The 20,128-nt window shown below is 37.0% G+C and overlaps 1 protein-coding gene across 2 annotated transcripts in view; it reads left to right on the top strand.

The window, feature by feature from the left end:
• Positions 1-20,128, top strand: part of FIG4 (FIG4 phosphoinositide 5-phosphatase) — a 67,683-nt gene that overhangs the window by 1,330 nt on the left and 46,225 nt on the right. The window contains exons 2-11 of one of the 2 annotated variants that reach the window (XM_071806645.1): positions 7,030-7,128; positions 8,177-8,300; positions 11,184-11,340; positions 12,130-12,180; positions 13,664-13,757; positions 14,069-14,186; positions 17,032-17,160; positions 18,733-18,833; positions 19,206-19,368; positions 20,030-20,127. In XM_071806645.1, coding sequence (XP_071662746.1) covers positions 7,030-7,128; positions 8,177-8,300; positions 11,184-11,340; positions 12,130-12,180; positions 13,664-13,757; positions 14,069-14,186; positions 17,032-17,160; positions 18,733-18,833; positions 19,206-19,368; positions 20,030-20,127 — 1,134 coding nt within the window. Of the gene's footprint in view, positions 1-7,029; positions 7,129-8,176; positions 8,301-11,183; positions 11,341-12,129; positions 12,181-13,663; positions 13,758-14,037; positions 14,187-17,031; positions 17,161-18,732; positions 18,834-19,205; positions 19,369-20,029; position 20,128 lie in introns of both variants that reach the window. The other variant, XM_065835606.2, reaches the window with a different exon arrangement.

The raw sequence follows: 20,128 nt of genomic DNA, 5'->3' as shown, positions 1-20,128 counted from the left end.
GTCAGTGTAGCCTCTTAAAAATACACAAAAATGGCAGATTAAAACATGCAGAATTACTGGGACTAGTAAATGGAAAGATTTGGGTTACTCTTGCTTTCCAGAATGTTACTTGTTTTCACCTATGCCTAAAAGAATTTTGATGGCTACCTTAATCTTCTTTCTCAGCATTGCTGGAAAACACTTTTTGTTGTCTTATTTTCAGCTAAGTTATTGCTATATGGGAGACAGGCAATGGGGAAACATGATTCCTGAATTGGGTCGTGAATTACCAAAATTTAGATGTTCTTGGCTTACAACTAATGCAATTTTTCAGGTAGCTGAGATTTGGCTTTTTGTGAGTGGTACGCGTGTATATCTGGCTTCTCTGAGGTGTAAGGCGTACTTACTGAGAAACAAAATGCTAACTACAGGGACAATATTACACTTCAGGGTTCTGTCAGCTAGCTAAAATTCTCTAGGCCTCTCAAGTTGGTCCTGTTGGTTCAGGAACCAGAGTCTTTCACATCTGGCTAATGGCATCTGGCAGCGTTTGCCTGAATCAGTGAGTTTGCCGATGCTTTGCTGCATTTACATTTCAGTAAGGGGCAGATCCAGCAGTCCTGCTTGCACCAGGAGATTTGGATCAGCTATGGGAGGCAGTGGTTTGCGGATCAGCATGAGCTGTTTGAAATGTCTCAGCTGACTAATGGTGTCTCAAAGCCATTTATTCAGTCACTTCTTGTGGGTGATGAAAATGGAGTATTTTCCCTAGGTGTGGTTATATTCTTACTTAAAAAATTAAAAAGTGCAAATTGCAGTGCTTCAATTTTGATAGTGAAAATGTACTGCTTTTTTTCCGAAGGAAAAATGCTATAAGAATTATTTTGGAGTAACTATTTGAAAGGGGTTGATGCACAGACTCATGTTGGTTAGAAGGGACTTCTGGAGATCATCTCGTCCAGCCTCCTGCTCAGAGAAGCTTCAAAGGAGAGCGTGATGTCAGGGTTGTGTCCACCTGAGGTTTGAATATCTCCAAGTATTGAAATTTCACAGCTTGACCACCCTGATATTTTTCAAGTTATTTTTTTTTTAAAGGGAAAAATTCCTTATATTAAGTTGGAATTTTACATGTTTCAGCTTGTATCTGTTGCATTTTGTCCATCCACTGTTCACCTCTTGGAAGGCTTTGGCTCTGTCTTATCTGCGCCTTCTGGTTAGATAGTTTTAGACAGCAATAAGATCCTGCTACAGTGCAAGCACATGACACCTGGAGTTATGTCAGATATGGGGCAACATGAAACTGTGTCCTAAGATTCCTTGTGGAGACCCTGAGTGGGCGAAGAAGGGGTGACTTAAGTTGTCAGTGGTGGGAGAAATAGTAAATTTACACTGATCACGCTGCTTATTGCTGTAAAACCCCTCTGTGTTGAAGGAGGAACACATGAAATGGATGAGAAAGTGGAAATGTTTTAGGGAGATGGTGTTTGGTGGTGGTGTGGTTTTTCGGGAATTTTTTTTTTGTTGGTCGATTTTGGGTTTTTTTTGAGTTAAGCGTTATTTAAATCACACAGCAAAGGTTCTGGTAGCATTATTGGAGTCAAACACTAAAGACTTCTAGAGGTGAGGAGAACTGATTTCACAGTGTCAGTTGAAGCGACAGAGAACAAAATTCTACATTTTCTATTAATGTTTATATTTAGGGTAGCTAAGGGCAGCTGAGGCCTACCTTTTAAACTGATGCTTTGCGTCAATAAATACCGTGGAGATGTGAATATCATCTCCTATTTGTCCTAGGGAGTTGAGGGTTTGTTTAGAAGTAGTCAAAAAAATGAACTGAAACAGTTGTATTCATATCAATGCCAATTATCTTTCATTTTATGCATATATTTACTGCTGAAATGCACGCCAGAGGGCAGTAAAGATATTTCAGCAATATGACAAATAAGAAACAAAATATATTTTCCTTTCTTCTTCAGGACAAAATGGAACTTTTGTGTATCCCTCAAATGAAACGCACCTGAAAACTGTAGGTTAGTTTGTTAGAAATTGTCATTCCCCTGAGGTGACATGATATTGAACAAGTCAATTTGTGCCATCTCTATAAAAGCAAATCACTTGCCTATCTTTCAGAGTATTATGAGGCTTAATTAACATTTTTTTATTCTAATCAGGTTCTTCTACAGTCATGGTCTCCACAGTACCCAACTGACTTGTACAAGCTTATTAAGCAATGTGACTAGCATAATTACCTGTAGATTTTTCTACCCTTTCACCCTGGGGAAGTTATGTGGGGGTTTTGGGGGTCATTTTCCCCAAGTCAGGTCTGTTTTGCCTGTGTTAGTTAATGGTAGGCGATCTCTCTGTCCTTACCTCGACCCATCACCTTCTCCATCTTATTTCTCTGCCTGTCCTGAGGAGGAGGGGCAGTGAGAGGGCAGCTTGGGGTCTGACAGCTGGTGGAGGTCAACCCACCATGCTTGCTTATGGCTTGTGCTTTTAGACACATCTACGGGCTCAGCAAGTATTTTTTTGCAAGCATTTTGTAGAAGTTCTTAAGTGTTTTCTTTATGCTATTTGCAGATTTAAAATTTCGTTGTATTAGTGCACTGATGTATTTTTCGAGTAACTTTTAGTGTATTTTCACTTTTTATTTTTCTGCTGATTAAGCTGTGTGAAATAAATTCTTCACAGTGCTAACATTTCTTAATGATAATTAGTCTATACAAAGAAGCAAATCATAGTCTTAGACCAGGAGTCCTAGGAAGTAATCTGCCCACAATTACTTTTTTTTTTTTTTAAAGAATGTTTGATTTCAGAACTATTACCTTGCCATTATATACAACAATTTGCTGTAAGAAGTTTTTTATTTTGTTTAGACTCCTTTTAGAAGAAGCTATTTTTATTAGTTTGGCTGAATCAAAAGATTGATAAAAGAGGATTTAAAGCCTTTCAATTAGATTGCTTTCATTAAAACTCAGTCCCAGGTGGCAGTGACTAATGATTGTTTCTATCTTGTGGTTGCTTAGTGATAATTGTGCAATAAATTAAGCTTCAGTCCAGTTCTCATAGGCATGTACCTGCACGGAGCACTGCAGTGGTTGGTAAAGTGCTCTTGTTAGCAAGTGTCAGCCAAGGCCAAGGGCAGACTAAACCTGGAAACAGGGTGTTTCATCTCAGGTGATGGTTGAAGGATTTCGGCAGAGCAGTATGAGGAGGTCTGCGCTGCTTCTCCTTGAGAACTGCTCTGTTGAGAAAGTACTTTGTTGGTCAAGGTTGTCTTTTTACCTAAATGCAGTGGCTTTGCTGTGGAGTGGAATTGCTTGAGACATTTGGAAAGTGCTTCAATTTATGCAGCTCAACTTAGTAATAAATAAAATAAGAGAACAAGGATAGAACCTCTCAGAAAGGTTTCCGTAGCTTACCTGTGGATTCTCATTTCTACTGCTGTAATGATTTCTGTTAATCAAAATAGTTGTAAACAGTACGGTGCATTTAGCTTTGATTAATTTTACAATTACATTACAACCTCAGAAATTAATTTTTGTTGATACATGCTCAGTGTTGTGTTGATTTGGTATTATTCTTTGTTCTTTCCTAGTATTCACGTGATAGCAAATTTAATTGTGGTACTTGTCACTGATATGGTTTTATTTGTGCTTCATATCTTCCGGTAAGACAGACTGATTTATTAATTAGATGCATAAATTAGGTAGCAGAAGCAGCTAATGCTGAAATGTCTTTTTTTTGCTCAATTTTTTTATTGTTAGTTTTCATGTCATTTTTGTTTTCATTTTAGACCTTGAAGTTTGGGTGCGAGCTGGTACATCATGTCATTTTTCAAGTAATTCTGGGATTGTTGATCGTTAGCCTGTCCTGAAAACTTCCCAAGCAGAAGTCTCATTTTGGGTTCCAAGTTTTGAGGACTTGTCCGAATTCAAAAGTTTTTTGCAGATGCTTCACTTTACATTCACACCAATATCCTATTAATGTGCAGCGGGTAGGATTCCCATTTGCTAAATTGAGATTTCACATTGTCTGGCTTTCTAAGAAAGTGGCTTCTTTAAGTCTGTTGATGTGGGGTTTTAGTTCTGTTTTCAGCTGACCTTCCTTAGTGCATTACACAGCCTAGCTTTCTGGTTTAAAAGAAAAACTCAAAATTAGTCCTTAAAGGACTTCAGAGAGAGCTTGTTAAGTACCATTTATTGTGGTGGTTGCTACCATAGTCTGCAGATACCGTAACTATAGCAGCTGCCCAGCTGATGCGAGGGATGCATTCCTCATAGCGCTTCCTTGTGTTTTATCCATCTATTAAAATGGAAATTGAGAAGTATCCAACTGAACTTCCGCAGTAATAGTGTTTGCAACTCTATATACTTCTCTCTTCCTGTGTGTCATGTTCCATGTTCTAATTTCAAATGTGGTTTTTGGTCCAGACTGCTCTTTGGACAAGTATCTTAAAGTCGTACTGTTCTATTATAATTTTATATATATATATATATATATATATATAAAATATATATATATATTTATACATATATATATATACATATGGTTTGTCTGTAAGTTCATTTAATGAACTGGACCCAGAGAGGAAAATCACTAAGCTGTATTGCAGTATTATTGACCACTTAAATTTGTTTAGCTTTAATTAGTTAACAATTTTCTCCAAAAAGAGAAGCAGCACTCTCAAAATGCAAACTCACTTATCATCTGTGTATTATGAATGAGTATGATATTGCTCTCTGCCTGTTCACCTTCTACTTCATGAAGAAAAAGATGGTATGATGGTGTGGTCCAAGCAAGTATCTGTCCTGGTGATGTAGTGGTTCTTGCTGGTGGGTGACACCCACTGAGACCACATCTGGAATTTTGTGTCCCGTTCTGGGCCCCTCAGTTCAAGGAGGACAGGGAACTGCTGGAGAGAGTCCAGCGAAGGGCAACAAAGATGATTAAGGGAGTGGAGCATCTCCCTTATGAGGAAAGGCTGAGGGAGCTGGGTCTCTTTAGTTTGGAGAAGAGGAGACTGAGGGGTGACCTTGTTAATGTTTATAAATATGTAGAGGGTGAGTGTCAGGAGGATGTAGCCAGGCTCTTCTCAGTGACAACCAGTGGTAGGACAAGGGGCAGTGGGTCCAAACTGGAACACAGGAGGTTCCACTTAAATGTGAGAAGAAACTTCTTTGTAGTGAGGGTGACAGAGCACTGGAACAGGCTGCCCAGGGGGGTTGTGGAGTCTCCTTCTCTGGAGACATTCAAAGCCTGCCTGGACACCTTCCTGTGTAACCTCATCTAGGTGTTCCTGCTCCAATGGGGGGATTGGACTAGATGATCTTTTGAGGTCCCTTCCAATCCCTAACATTCTGTGGTTCTGTGACACCAGCAGAAGAGCTCTGTCCACCACCTTTGTGCCATTTGGTACCCTGCAGTGGGGGCTCTGACCTGCTCCTTGTCGTTGTGATTTCCCTCTTGGGAAGCTCCGATCACGGCACTGCGGGGGCTCCTGCAGAGGTTGCTGGGAGGAGGCTGGTGGGAGCCTGGGCTGTTCACAGCAGCTCATCCCTGCCGAAAAAACAGGAGGAAACAGTGTCCTGGGCCGAAGTGCTGCCTCAAAGGCTTTGGTGAGAGGGTAGTGCAATGGCAGATGACTGAAAGGCCTTCTTTACTATCATTTAGGAGTAAACAGCAAAACTTGTTGCTCAGTAGGCACTGTAGAATCATAGAATCATTTTGGCTGGAAAGGACCCTCAGGATCATCGAGTCCAACCACAGCCTAACTCTAGCACTAAACCATGTCCTTAAAAGCCTTGTCTAAACACCTTTTAAACACCTCCAGGGATGGTGACTCCACCACTTCCCTGGGCAGCCTGTTCCAATGTCACTGTAATGTCAGTGTGCAAGGTGGAGCCAGGAGTTGGTGATGTTACCTTTTATAGATCAAAGTTAAGTATTTTATTTTCCTTTTTAGAGCTTTCTGGCTATCTAGATGTTTTTCTGATTTCAAGGAAGGTGAAGAGGGCTTTAAGTTATTACTTCACCTTAAATATTTTGTCATTTCAGATGTTTCTTAACATCTAATTGGGATAAATTACAAAATTCTGAGTTTTGTTTGAATGTTATTATTTATTTCCTATCTCACATCTAAAATCCATGTGACATAAGAGCTGGTCGCATATATCCACATGAATTTGCCATGCTTTCCTGCTAGGCTGAGCATTATTAATGAGTTGCACCTTGCTGTGTGGTAGCACCACACTGATTAAATGAATTAGAAAAATGAGTCAGTCCTGCAGCCTGTGCTTACTGTTAATTCCACTAAATGAAAAAATTCATTTATAGTTTGATTTTCATAAATGAGAAATAGACACATTATACAATTATCTGTGGTCTTTCTTTCATATTTTAAATGAGGAATGAAGCTAGTAGTTTTTTAAAGAAGTAATATTTTTAACCAGCATGGCTGGTGCTATCAAACTTGAGTGTTGTGGAAGAGCACTGGTGAGAAGTTTATCATAGCAGATATAAATTAAAAAATGAAGAAAACTTGCAGTACCGAAGTACTTACAATTTTTCTGTGTTTAGTATGAACTAGGGAAGACTAGTTGGCAGAAACAGCAATGGACTGCAATGTAACAGCAGTAGTTCTAGACATAAAAAGTTACAAACTGTGTGTATAAACCTCTGCTAAATTTTACAAAGCAAATGGGAAGACAGTAATGGCTGGGGCAGAGCACAGTTGTACAGTGCCTGGTGTAAGTTACATATTTTCCTCTTTAAACAGATTTTCACCTTTCTTCAAGTTTTGCATTGTTTCCTCCATGTACAGTGGAGATAATGAGGTCTTTTAAGTTGTAAAGGTTGAGTGTATACATCATTAGGTGCTGATGTCTAAACCAGTTTATTCACAGTCCATATGGAATATTACATATTTGATGTTAATTGAAATGTATCTAGTCTAAAAACAATATAAATGGCATTGTTGATGACTTATGTTACAATGGGCTTTGGTTGCTTTATCTTGTATAATTATCTGACTCTTTTTTTTAAATATAGCGTTATTTTCTTGTTGGAAGTAATCCTGCGGAGACCAAATACCGTGTTTTGAAAATAGATCGCACTGAACCAAAGGATTTGGTTGTAATTGATGATAAGGTGAGTGCCTCTCTATTCAGGGTTTTTTCAGTTGTTCCAAATAACACCGTCTATATTGAGCTGAGTTTAAATATTACATATTTAATCTGTTTCAACAAAGGTATGTTACAGAAGTGTAGAGTCATGTAACAGTTGAGGTTGGAGGTGATCTCTGAAGATTGTCTAGTCCTATGGCCGCGCTCAGAGCAACGTCAACCGAATCAGATTGCTCAGGGCTGTGCCCAGTTGTGTTTTGGATGTGGATGGAGATGCCACATCTCCAGTAACCTGTTCTGTTGTTCAGCCATCCTGGCAGTAAAAAAACTTTTTCTTGTGTTCAAATGGAACTTCCCATTTTTGAATTTGTGCCTGTCGCCTCTTGTCCTTTGGATACCACTGAGAAGAGTCTACCTCAGACTCATTTATTCCCTTCTGCCAAGTATTTACACACATTGATAAGATCCCGTCTGAGCTTTCTCTTGGCAGGCTGATCAGCCCCAACTCTCTCAGCCTCCCCTTGTATGTCAGATGCAAACGGCATTAGCATGACCAGTTACAGCATGGGAGTGGCCACAAGATCTCCCAACAGCACATTCACTTCAATGACATTTTTCCAAGTTTTTCAGTTTATTATGTGTGTGATCCCAATGGTTTTCTGATGTTCAGCTATGCTGTTCTAAATGCGAAATACATTTAATTGCTATCTAGACAAATTTTTAGTGTTTCCGATGTGCTATACTGAAATAAAATAAACAGCAACAATGGGAGTTTGAATGTACACAATAGAATAAGACTTGATTCCTTTCCAGGAAGTTTACAGTTTAAAATCTTAACACTTGAGATTTAGGAATGTTTGAATTCACATGTGAACATGACCGTTTCCGTTGCAGTGAACAGTGAGTTTTCTGCTTAAAAAACTTGTTGTACTTGTTGGTAGGACTGAAACAGGAGAGCAAGGATGTAGAGCAGATATTTGGTTTATTGTTTATTAAGTAAATTCTACTGTTCTCTGACATGAAATAGCATTTAGCTACCAAAGCACTAACTTAAGTGACTTTTTGTTTTAAAGCATGTGTATACACAACAAGAGGTGAGGGAACTTCTTGGCCGTTTAGACCTGGGAAACAGAACAAAGATTGGGCAGAAGGGCTCTTCTGGGTTATCTCGGGCTGTCTCTGCCTTTGGTGTAGTAGGTAAGTGTGGGTATTGAGGGTTTTTTGTTTTCTTTTGGGGTTGGTTTGTTTGTTCTGTTGTTGTTTATGTATGTGGTTTTTTGCTTTGTTTGTTTGTTTTTAGCTGAAGAGGAGTGAGAAATTTCATTCCAAAATATAAAAGAGTTTCTATGTATTTTGTGAAAACGCATGGCCAGTACAGGGATGAGAGTTGCGTGTAACTAGTCTCTTCTTTGTTACTAAGGGAGAGATCTAGGAAATAGCCCAATTCTGTAAGCTTGGTTGAAGATCTCACCGAACTCAACTGACTGTAGGATTATTAGGTTTTAATTCTTCATCACAGACTATTCAGAAAGATGACTTAATTTTCTTTTTGGTTAACTTTTTGCAGTGACATATTTACGTAGTCCTTTTTCATGTTTGATCAAATATAACTGACTGCTATGTCAACTGAATTTCAGCTGCTTATCAGCTGTCCATAATCCTAGAGAATTACTTCAAGAATTTAAAAGCTTCTAACCTCATCTGAAGTGACTACTTTCCTCCCTGTTGTTAGATACTGAGGTGAATATATTGATGGGTCATGTGTCCAAAGTAAATGTTTAATGTGTGTTCTTACAGCCCCCAAGAATACTTTGTGCTTTCTTTGCATCAATATACACCTGAACATCTAACTCTAAAGCTGCAGAAGAGGTGGAGAATGCAGTTACTTGAAAAGATGGTCCTGAATTTTTGCATAACAACGAAAACATAATAAAATACTATTAGTGTTCTAATCTAAAGTGACAGATTAAGCAAACTTTCTTCTATATTCTTTTTGCTCATGAAGCATTTTCAGCTTACCAATGGAGCTACTTTTCAGAAATTCCTCAGATGAGGTTTATGTTCCTTTGTAATTTAAGAGTATTAATGATATGGGTAAACCTAGTGAAGCTTCTAAGAGTCTTGCAGTATTGGCTTTTTTTTGCACAAGCCATCAGTGCTCACTATCAAAGTATGTGATAGAAAGTGATAGTGGTCAATGAAAATTTTCCATCCCATTTCTATGTTTGTTTATATGTACTCTTCATATCAGGAGAATTTCTCTTCTGTAACTGGACAAATGTAGTGGTTATCAGATATGGTGTACTATTTCTAGATTATTTTTTAGAAGTAACACGCTCTCTTAGTGATCTTTCATTTTTAGCGTATATGTTTTAGATGTCTTCCATCTTGATCCTATCTAATCATATCTGTATAAACATGCAATTTGAGGGAATGCAACTGGTTTTTATTTCTGCCTCCTGTCTCAGGCCAGGACAGGGCTATTTTTTGTAGAACTGGAAAGGACAGCTTTGTTCTGTTCTCTGGTTATTGTGTTAACCAGAGACAGTACATTTAGTGCCCTCAGAATGAGGGTGCTGATAGGCCAAGCTCTGGTTCACTGTATAGCATTTAAAAGTAGAAATGGCTTTTAAATGGAGAGAACCAGGCCAAGGGGAAAGGCTGGGTTCCTTATCAGATTTTGGTATAACATTTGGTGAAATTTAAAGTTCATGTAAGTGATTTTGATACCTGGAGGATACAGGAAGAACTCTGACTGCTGTTTAACAACTGAAATTCAATAGCCTGGCTGCTTCAAATGGAAGACTTGTTTCTTGTTGTCAGCAGGGTCTCCTCTCCTTGTACAGGTGAGAGCATTTTTCCAAGGGGGGCTAATAAGGCAAAAGAAAAGAATTGCAATTCATTCGATCACATTGCAGCCTCCAGCAGTGACTGGGAGGAAAACGTGTGCTTTGCTCATCCTTCTTCTTTAATTTATAATGGAAAGCTGAAAGAACGGAATATAAATACATGTAAAAATGTGAATTGTGAGAGTTCTCCCTCTCCCCACCCTCATTAATATTTGTTGCTAGTGCAGCAGCAACTGAGTTTCAGGCTCTTTACAACTCATCGAAGCAGCTACCTCCAAGAGATAATTAATGTAACTTATTAGTTATTAAAACTCAGTGCTGCAGTATCACTGCCTATAGTGTATTAGAAATACGTTTGGGTTCAAGGGTCATTACATGTTTCTATTTTGAATTTGAATTTATACATTTGTATTGTATTTAAAAGATTGTTACTCTTTTTCCTAATGATATGTAATAGAGACATCCAAAGAAGCAACTCAGTGAAGAAGCATGGCTATGCCCTGTAGTGTTAAGGAATGAGGGTGGAGGCTTCTGAAGCTGCCTTTTTATAGGCAATGAAGCCAGACACTGCCTGTTCTACTTCCTTAGTCCTCTGGACTTCAGCAGCATCAAGTGTTGGTATCTGAGAGAGGAAATAGAAAGAAAGGATTACCCCTGATGTTGTTAATCACTGATATGGGGGAGATGATGCTGTCGACAGAGAATTTAATTCCCCGCTGTTAAGGAGAGAGAGCACAATGGTGTTGTAGTACCTGCAACTCCTTTTGCTGTTTTGTGCCTGTCCCGAGTAGAGAATACATAAACCTGAAAAGAAAATTGGAGATTGGGAGTCTTCCTTGCCATGGAAAAATAACCTTTTCGTATCAGAAGTAATCAGGATATGCCTTGCTATGAACTATGAGTGTCCTAGGAAAAGCAAATACAAGTGTCTTTAGACAGCAATTTATTCTGAATTTTCAGTGTCTTAACTCTGCTACCTAATACTAAAAATATGCACAGTGGAAGGAGGAAAAAAAAGTAAACTATGTACTTCATTGATTTACTGGGTGTTACTTGTAGGACTCTCTATATTTTTGTATGTGTGTATATATATATATATATATATATATATAGATATGCACGTTACACATTAAGAATAAACAAAAACTCTATGAAGTCTTGAAACAATTCTGATACTGTTTTTCTAAATATGTTTGATCAAACTAATAGCCTTTTAATGCTGTTTTAACAGGTTTTGTCAGGTTTTTAGAAGGCTACTACATTGTGTTAATAACAAAAAGAAGAAAAATGGCAGATATTGGAGGTCATGCAATATATAAAATAGAAGATACAAATATGATCTACATTCCAAATGACTCTGTGAGAGTCACTCACCCTGATGAAGCCAGGTACGTAATGGTGGTAAACAGTGTATACTTTTTGAATGTTTTCTGAGCAATGGTGAACTGTAACTAGAAATTTTGGCCATGGACTTCCTTCTGTTAGTACGTCGTTCAAACGTTTTATCTTAGTTGATAAATTATATCAATGAACTGCTTTTCAGTCTGTACCAAGTGTGAATAGTCTAAAAGTTTTGATAGATTATGATAAACTGATATCACATAATAAATCAAGCCAATGGTAACTATTTAAAAAGTTTTCACTAATTGTAAACCTCAGTCTCCCCTCTTAGAATGCAACAGACCATACTACGTATACATTTATGGTGTTAGGCATTTTGTCTTTCATAGTGTTATGGTTTCTTCTGAGAATTTTAAGTGTATGAGACATTGAAGTAGATTTTTCTTTTCTTGTTCATTTATTTGAGAATAACAGTATAAATATTTAATTCTTGTATAGTACTAGTGGGAGTTTAGTTGTGTAAGTCCTAGAGAATTTGACCCACATATGTGGAAAGTAGAACTGCAGCTCTGTCTACAACTGCCTAAAGAAACAGGGTATGTACATGAGTAAACACTGCATTTAAAAAGGCTATTTGACTTACTTGATTCAGATGCTGACATTTGAGTGGAATTACCTGTGAAAACATTACAGTAAGATAACTAGAGAACTTACAGCAAGGGTCCATATTTATATCGAGTTTAATTTCTGAGATCCTCTGAATGACTTCTTGGGGTCTATGTGGTGATCACCAGATAAAGTGATAACTTTCCCTTTAACTTGAATTATTTTTCTAGGTATCTGAGAATCTTTCAAAATGTGGACCTTTCTAGCAACTTCTATTTTAGGTAAGTATTCATTACTAATTCCTTTTAAAAAATGAGTGCTTATACTTGCTATAAGATTCTGATTTTTGTTCATGTTCTGGGGAAGTAAGATACATGATCACACTATTTGTCCATTTTCATCTGTGCATTTTGAACCTGCTTTACTCTTCAACAAATTGATTAGGAGTTGCAGTCTCCATGAAGTTGAAAAGCTATAGAAATATTAGTGACATGGTAGAAAGCAGACACTGAAATTACTGTTTCGACTGACTGTTCACCTTTGTCAGATTGGGCAGATGTTTTTTCTTTAGAAAAGCACTGTATTTCAGGGGGGTTGCTTGTCCTGCCAGTTTTTCTTTCTTGATCTCATTTTCCAGAAATAAAGCTTTGTTTGATTCGGAAACAAAGACAGAAATAGGTCCTCTTCTAAGATGTACCTGCATAGGTACATCTTTCATAGGACCTTCTGGGCATTACCAGTTCTCTTGCTTACTGCTTCATGAATGCCATACTTGAGACAAATTCCTCTGTCCCAGCTACTATTAAATGGGATTGTGGGGTCAGCAGAAAAATGAGGGAAATGTGGTGATAGAGCTGACAGCAGTACTTAGTAAACAAACAAAGCCTCTTGCAAGTACCAAAAGGGATATCAGTCTGGAACATACTCCCTCTTGGAAAATAGAGGCTTTTTGTTACAACTGTATCTGTGAAGGTGAAACCTATGGAAGGTTCATGTCTGTTTTGTGCTTTTGCATGGAAAGGCTTTTTCACAATATAAACCCTGCATTCTTCCATGCTTTTTCTCCCAGCCCTAATATTACACAACTTTGGGGTTTCTTTCTGCTTGGAGATGATGTATACTCCTCTGTGTTCATGAGTAGAGGAGAGACGAAGAGGCTCTTACAAGACTCTCTTATAAACACACAGATCAGCTTAATTTAAATTGTTCTGGGCTGAAATCATAGTGTATTTTTCTGCATGGTTTTCATATAAATCCTGAACAGAATTAGAAATAAGTTACAAGAAAACATTTGGTAGAAGGGGAAAACGGAGGGATAGCCTGAACAACTCTTATTGGGATGCTGTTTAAAGGTTCTGTTATATGGAAACTGAGCATATAAGACTGTGTGTTTGCATATTTTCTAACAGATAAGCACGCCGGGTCTTTATTATGGAAATATGGTGAATACATAGATTAGACTTTGTTATCATCAGCAATATATCTAAATGTCCAATGTTTAAATATTTTTTTTAGATCATTAATGAATATCTGGAACTTACTGGGTGGGGCAGTAACCATTTATATCATCTTAGGAAAATTTTAGGAAATGTGTATTTCTGATTCAAGTGTTGTGTAAATTTGGTTTGTCCTTGCGGAAATGAATACTAGTGGTGTATAAAATTTAGTAATTAGTGTAGAGTGTTGTCAGTATAAAAGACATGAGATGCAGAATTTGTTACTGTTATGGAACCAATAAAAAAAATCCACCTTTTGCTTATTCAGCAGCCACTGTCTTGGGATACATCTCTGCTGCAGTCACAAATTTGGAGACAGATACAGTTTTTGTGGAACAAATTTTTGGCTGGTTTGGGTTCAGGTAGTAGTTAAAATGTACTTACATCTCAGAAAAAATGAGGTTGTTTATGTATGTGGATATTTCAGCTATTGTACTGTAAACAATTTCTGTATTTGTAAAACTTTGGAAATAATTTGTATCATTTGCCATTATAGCATCAGAATCTGTGTATCTTATTTAAAAGTTTTTTTATTAATGGGTAAAATAGCACTGTGTTAAATATAAGTACAGATGGAGAGTAAGGGCTTTTCTAAAAGTCCTGTGCATCTACAATTATTAATAAACGGTAACTGTCTATCAGTTACAGCTATGATCTATCTCACTCCCTTCAGTATAATCTTACTGTCCTGAGAATGCCACTTGAGACACTAAAAACTGAAACAACTCAGACACGACAAGAGAGTTTTGATATATTTGAAGATGAAGGACTTTCAACGCAGGGTGGAAGTGGTAAGCCAATATGCCTAATTAAGCTCATGTTGGTTGTTAGTAGATTGCAAATATGTTCTACCTAAGTTTACTTTTGAGAAACACTTGGGTCTTCTGTGTTGATCAGCAGTCTCATAACAGCTGTGAGTTAATAAAAGATTACATAAAGTGCCAATTACAGACATTTCAATTTGAACAATGCAATTTCCAGAAGTCATTAATCATTGTTTTGTTAATTTACATTGTGAGTCGGGGAGATAATTGATCATGCTGACATTTTTCAGCAATTGATTCTTCAACAGACTTGTAAGACTCCCAATAGGAATGACTTACAAAGGGAGTGGGAAGCAATAACTGATTAAGTACTAACAAATCTTTTTTGTTTTGTGTTGGAAAATATTGACAACAGAGGAATTGTATGAAGTTAGTATGAACTCGATGTAGTAAGCTCTTTCAGAAAATTTAAGAAAAAATATTGAGTTCAGTTGAAAACTATAGCCCTCACTTTGGATCTGACATGTCCATAAGGGTGTGAAGATGAGCAGCCAGCCTATTTTCTCTCCCTTTTGCTTCACACTTAAAACAAACAAGAAGCAACAAACAAACAATCTGAAACACTCAATATTTTATTTCATTCTGTTGAAGCTGATGTGTTTTTATGTTTTATTGCCCTGTGACTTGTACTAATTATCTGAATGCTTATCAAAAAATAAATTTTATTTTTATTTTTTTTTATATTGTGCATGTAACACCGCTATTTTCCTTGTTTGATCATGAAATATCAGAAATAACGGTGCTACCTTGATTCGTAATGAATACATTACTGTAAATGTTGTCTTAAACAGCTGTGGAGATACAACTAAGCTGCTAAGGTAGTAGTAGAACACCATGCCGTCTAAATACATCACTGGTAAGCAAAACAATAGGATAGAGGAGGTCTGCTACTATCTTGCATAACACTATCAACCTGATGTGGAAGCCAGCTTAGATGCAACGCAGAACTGGAATCTGTGTTTCTCTTGGTTGTAAAGAGGCCCAGCAGCCTCTCTGCATTACCACCCCTGTTTGTAGTCACCTCTGTTGCACAGACAACATAATGCTTGTCCTAAAGTTACTTAGATTTCTTTGAGATAGAAGACGAGTCATGCAATTCACACTATTTCTTCTAATCCAAAACGTATCTTCTGAGACACTGAAGAAGGAATTTATTGGTCCTGCTTTCCCTGCCTCCACGGGGACCTCTAAAGGTCTGAGAAGCACATAGTTAGGATACAGAAATGCCTGAAACAACCCCTGACCCAAATTTATGCAATACAAACTATCCACCCTTTAATTTTTGACACCCTAGAATAGACCTACACTGACTACAACTTGAAGAGTGATAGTGAGCATTTTCTAAATAACTAGTCATCTTTGACACTGGAACTTACTATGTTAAATAGTTATAAACATCTGTCATTTAGACGTTTATGAGTAAAAGGTAATGCTGTACTCAGTATGCCCTAAATCTGGTGGAAAAATTGAAAGATAATAAAATAATATATTTTATTTTTAAGGAAAGAGACACACCCCACCCCCCAGTCTCTACTTCCACACCTGAAAAAGATATAAGTAACATGGTCATATGTATCAGGATATCAGAAATTGGTTGTCAAATATGGCAATGTCAGAAATGACCATAAAGAGTGGAAGAAGCAATAATTCCTCCTCCTCCTCCAGGATCCCTCAGGAATCCATACAATGACATCATCTCCTCCATGTCTTTGTGAAAACATTGGGAGATAAAGGTGCCACAACTGTGACTCCATCAGCAGCATGCTGATAACACACAGAACTTCATTTCAAGTCGTTATCAGCAGCATATCTCTTCACAATAGAATATGTGTAATAATTAACCACCTGTCATTCAAGAATAAATTCTCACCAAAGTAATGTTACTAGAAATGAGGAAGAGCCAACCAAGTGTTTGTGGCCAGATTCCCCTGAATGTTTATGCTCCTTCACCAAAATGGTTAGATCAGTTTTCCCTGGGCTTGTGGTAATTTGGGTGACTAGGTAGCAAGAATTTGTTCAGCAGTTGCATTTTTGCCTTCAGAACCTTTGACTTCTGTAATTAACATACATCATGCTATGATATAACTCATCCTGCCAAAAGCTTCCTTTGACAAAACTAGACAAAAAATGAAGCTAATAGAGTTCCTTCTCTTTAAGATTCAGAGTTACTCAGTTGCCTTCACCACCTTTTAGTGCCAGTTGTCATGTTGGTACTGATTTTTTTAAACAGAAAGGCTTGGGTTCCAGATATATCAGAATTTTAATTTGCAGGTCTACAATGACTGCATTTCTTGGTGTCAGTGCAAGTTAGGAAAACCACGCTAAATTATATGAGAGGGGGATTGACATGCTTTTTGTAAAGAGGGCCAGGGCTATGCATGATTTTCCAGAGCCTAATGGGTGACTCCAGAACTGACCCAGAATTGAAAAGTTTATGAAGTTCTCCTATGAGAGTATTTTTTACTTAACTGAGGTTCACAATTTGATTTATTTCCCTTATTATCAAATCCTTTGCTGCTACAATGCAGAGATCTCTTTCTGGAAGTATCAGAAACTTCTGCATGAAGGCTCTCAAATACTGCACTGGTGGGCAAGCATAGAAAAATTGTAGATCATCATAAGTGCTGAACATCAGCACGTACCTGAAGTTACCTGTGTTTGGCAATCTTCAAGGATGAGAGTAAATGATATGCTGAGTTGCAACCAAAAGCAAATCGAAATAAAAGTCCAAATACCTGGGTTTTAAAACAGTCCAATGCAGACAAGCTTGTTTCTTAATTGCTAATGTGTTTTCATTCTGATACCTTCCTAGGTGTATTTGGGATTTGCAGTAAACCTTATGAAAAGTATGTGTGGAATGGCAGGCTTCTGGAGGCAGTAAAAAATACTGTTCATCCTGACTGGCTGCTGTATATTATTCATGGATTCTGTGGGCAATCAAGTATCCTTTCACTGTTGTAATCAATGTTGGTTTACTGATTTTTTAAAAAAAGCTTGAAGATGTGAAATATGTTGAACTATTTCTTTGTCATGTAAATACTTCTCAATTTTTGAATTATTTGTTGGATTTTATTCTCATTACTTTTTTAGGTTTTATGGCTGAACGGGAAATACGGTTATGCTTTTATTACAGAGTCTTGACACAGGTAGACTGCATTCTCAGTGAGGCACTGTTTGTGAGCATGAGGTTTAGTTGTAAAGGACTTGAGATGATTTTAAGGCTCAGCTGTTATTTTTCACTGATATTTGAGGAAAGGGAGAAAAGCTAAACAGAACTGAATTGCTGACATAGAAATATTCTCCTACTCATCTTCTTTAAAACATTTTTTAGTAACTGAGATGTGCAGAAATTCTGTTTCTGTTGAAGAAGATGATAGAACTCCATGCCTCTGTGTGAAGAGAGTTAAGTAAACACTAGAACATCTGAAAAGTCTTTTTTCCTGGCTGTATATTATCTAGAATGGGTAAATGGGTCTATGTACATTGTAGTAGGAGAAGAAAAAGCCCAAATGCATATCACACTCCAAAGAAATGCCATCTCTACGTCTTCGTTGATAAGTATTTAGGATATCACAGAAACACTATATTTTCATAATCAGTAGTGTCATGTTAATTCAAAAGCCTGTCAAAATATCTGGGGAAGCAAATATAATCATGAAGCGAAAGTCAGTGATGTCTTTGTAAAATTTAATTTAGGGTTTGATTTGTTTTTTTTTTTTTTTGATGATTGTAAGGCTGCTGGTCTTTGGCTTGATCCCCATACGGAAATCTAGATCTGTTTTTATAAACGACTGTTTCGTCTGGGGTCCTAATCAAAGTGGTTACTGTGGATCTGACCACCAGTATTATCCCTGCAGCTGCTTTGTGAGTGACAACAGTTTTTGTGCTGGGTACTTGATGATCAAACATCTTCTTCCCTTTTTCTTGTGCCACCCTCACACTAAGGAAACAGTGATAGTCATGCTAGACATATCGTTCTATTTTTTTTTTTTTAATAAAAAATAAAAAGCCTAAAAGAGAGCCACCACTACATCTGTAGCTGTTTGCATCTGGCTTTCAGTTGTTGTTACTTAGGTAGTTGCAAATTTGTGTACTTTTCCAGACAAATAATTAGATGATGACTAATATAGCTGATGTGAAAATAGAAGCTCCCAGGCTTTAATCCCAGTATTCACAAAAGCAGTATTTGCAGCCCAAGGTGAATCTTGCACCTATTTCATCTCTGTTGTCACTTCATAAAATAGAAATACTTCTCTTCCATATGTCATGTAAAGTGGTTGATGTATTGTAATGTAGATTCCTTTTTCAAAGTTCTTCAAAACAGTTGTTGAAAAGGGCAATGCTCTTTCCGAGCTGTGAAAGAAATTTGGAAGAGATACTCTTCTCTGTTGGGGAGATTTCAGTAAATCAGATGTCTCACTTTCATACACCTTTTTTAGAGTTTATTTTTGTTTGCATGAAGTAAGTGAACAAAAATTGCACATGATATGTAAACCTTAACTTCTCTTTCAAGAACTTTTAATATATGGTCGCCCTATATATGTCACTCTGATAGCCAGAAGATCAAGCAAATTCGCTGGAACACGTTTTCTGAAACGAGGAGCAAACTGCGAGGTAAATTAAATGTGATTTTAGCAGTTCTTGACCTTGTCTCACTGGAGAACTGAATATTTTAGAGGGTTGTTAGGGCTTTGGTTGTAAATTATGCTGGTCTTAAAATAATAAGTCTTAACCAGCAAGTTTTGGTTTTTTTGTTTTGTTTTGTTTTTTACGCTTAGAGATAATGTTATTTCCCAAATAGAGAAAAAAATAAATTCTAATAATATGCATTTAGGGACAGATGAGAATTTAACCTTCACTAGTGTTCTCTCTACTGTGATTTGGTATTTTACAGTTTAGTTTTACTCTGTAATGATCAGTTCTTTATAATGCATGCAGCTCTGAAGTGTCATGTCTACATCATGTGTATATTTCTGTTTGTTTTAGGGAGATGTTGCTAATGAAGTGGAAACTGAACAAATACTTTATGATGCTTCAGTTATGTCATTTTCTGCAGGAAGTTATTCTTCCTACGTTCAGGTTCGAGGATCTGTCCCTCTGTACTGGTCTCAGGATATTTCAACTATGATGCCTAAGCCACCCATAACGTGTATGTACAAATTATTCTTTGTGGTAGTTAATGGTTAGTGCTGTGTCCTAAAGGAACACATGAGAGAGTAAGCAAAAACTAAATTTGCAAAAAATGAACAAATGTCTGTGCATTTGTTCTTTGGGAAGCCATAATTTAAGGTAAACCAATGTTCTTTATTATGAACATCATGGCATACAAACGTTCAACCATATAAAAAGATGCATTTGGTGAAATTGACTAGGAAAAAAATCTCCATCTTAGACTTCACATTCAGAAATAAAGTACAAAAAACTTCTGTTTGAGGATATCCACTTTCTTTGAGCTTATTACTTTGTATACGAAGTATACGAAGTATGCAAAGTTAGTTACATTTATTTTAGTGTTGTGTGTATAATTTTGAGCCTATTGAAAATGGTGAAATACATCTGGGGTAAGTTTAGTGGGGCCAGAATAATTGCACTTTTTAAGCATCTCGTTTAGGTTTTGGTTGAGAAGTCACTTCCAATATGGAAAAAAGATTTTTTTTAACAGCTTTTGCATGAAAAGAGTGGAGTGTGTGTAATTGAATAATTGCTATTAGAGAATTAGTATGTATTTTGTGATTAATACTTTTAAGGGAAAATTATTTAAGTGACTACAGCTTACTTAATGTAGTTCTGAATATATGTTTTTGTTGCAGTGGACCAAGCAGATCCTTTTGCACATGTTGCTGCTCTTCACTTTGACCAAATGCTTCAGAGATTTGGCTCTCCCATTATTATTTTGAATCTCGTGAAGG

Source organism: Patagioenas fasciata, chromosome 3, assembly GCF_037038585.1.
Source record: "Patagioenas fasciata isolate bPatFas1 chromosome 3, bPatFas1.hap1, whole genome shotgun sequence".
Lineage (NCBI taxonomy): Eukaryota > Metazoa > Chordata > Aves > Columbiformes > Columbidae > Patagioenas > Patagioenas fasciata.
Note: the sequence above shows the minus strand (reverse complement) of the source record. Positions and strands in the feature narration are given on the sequence as shown.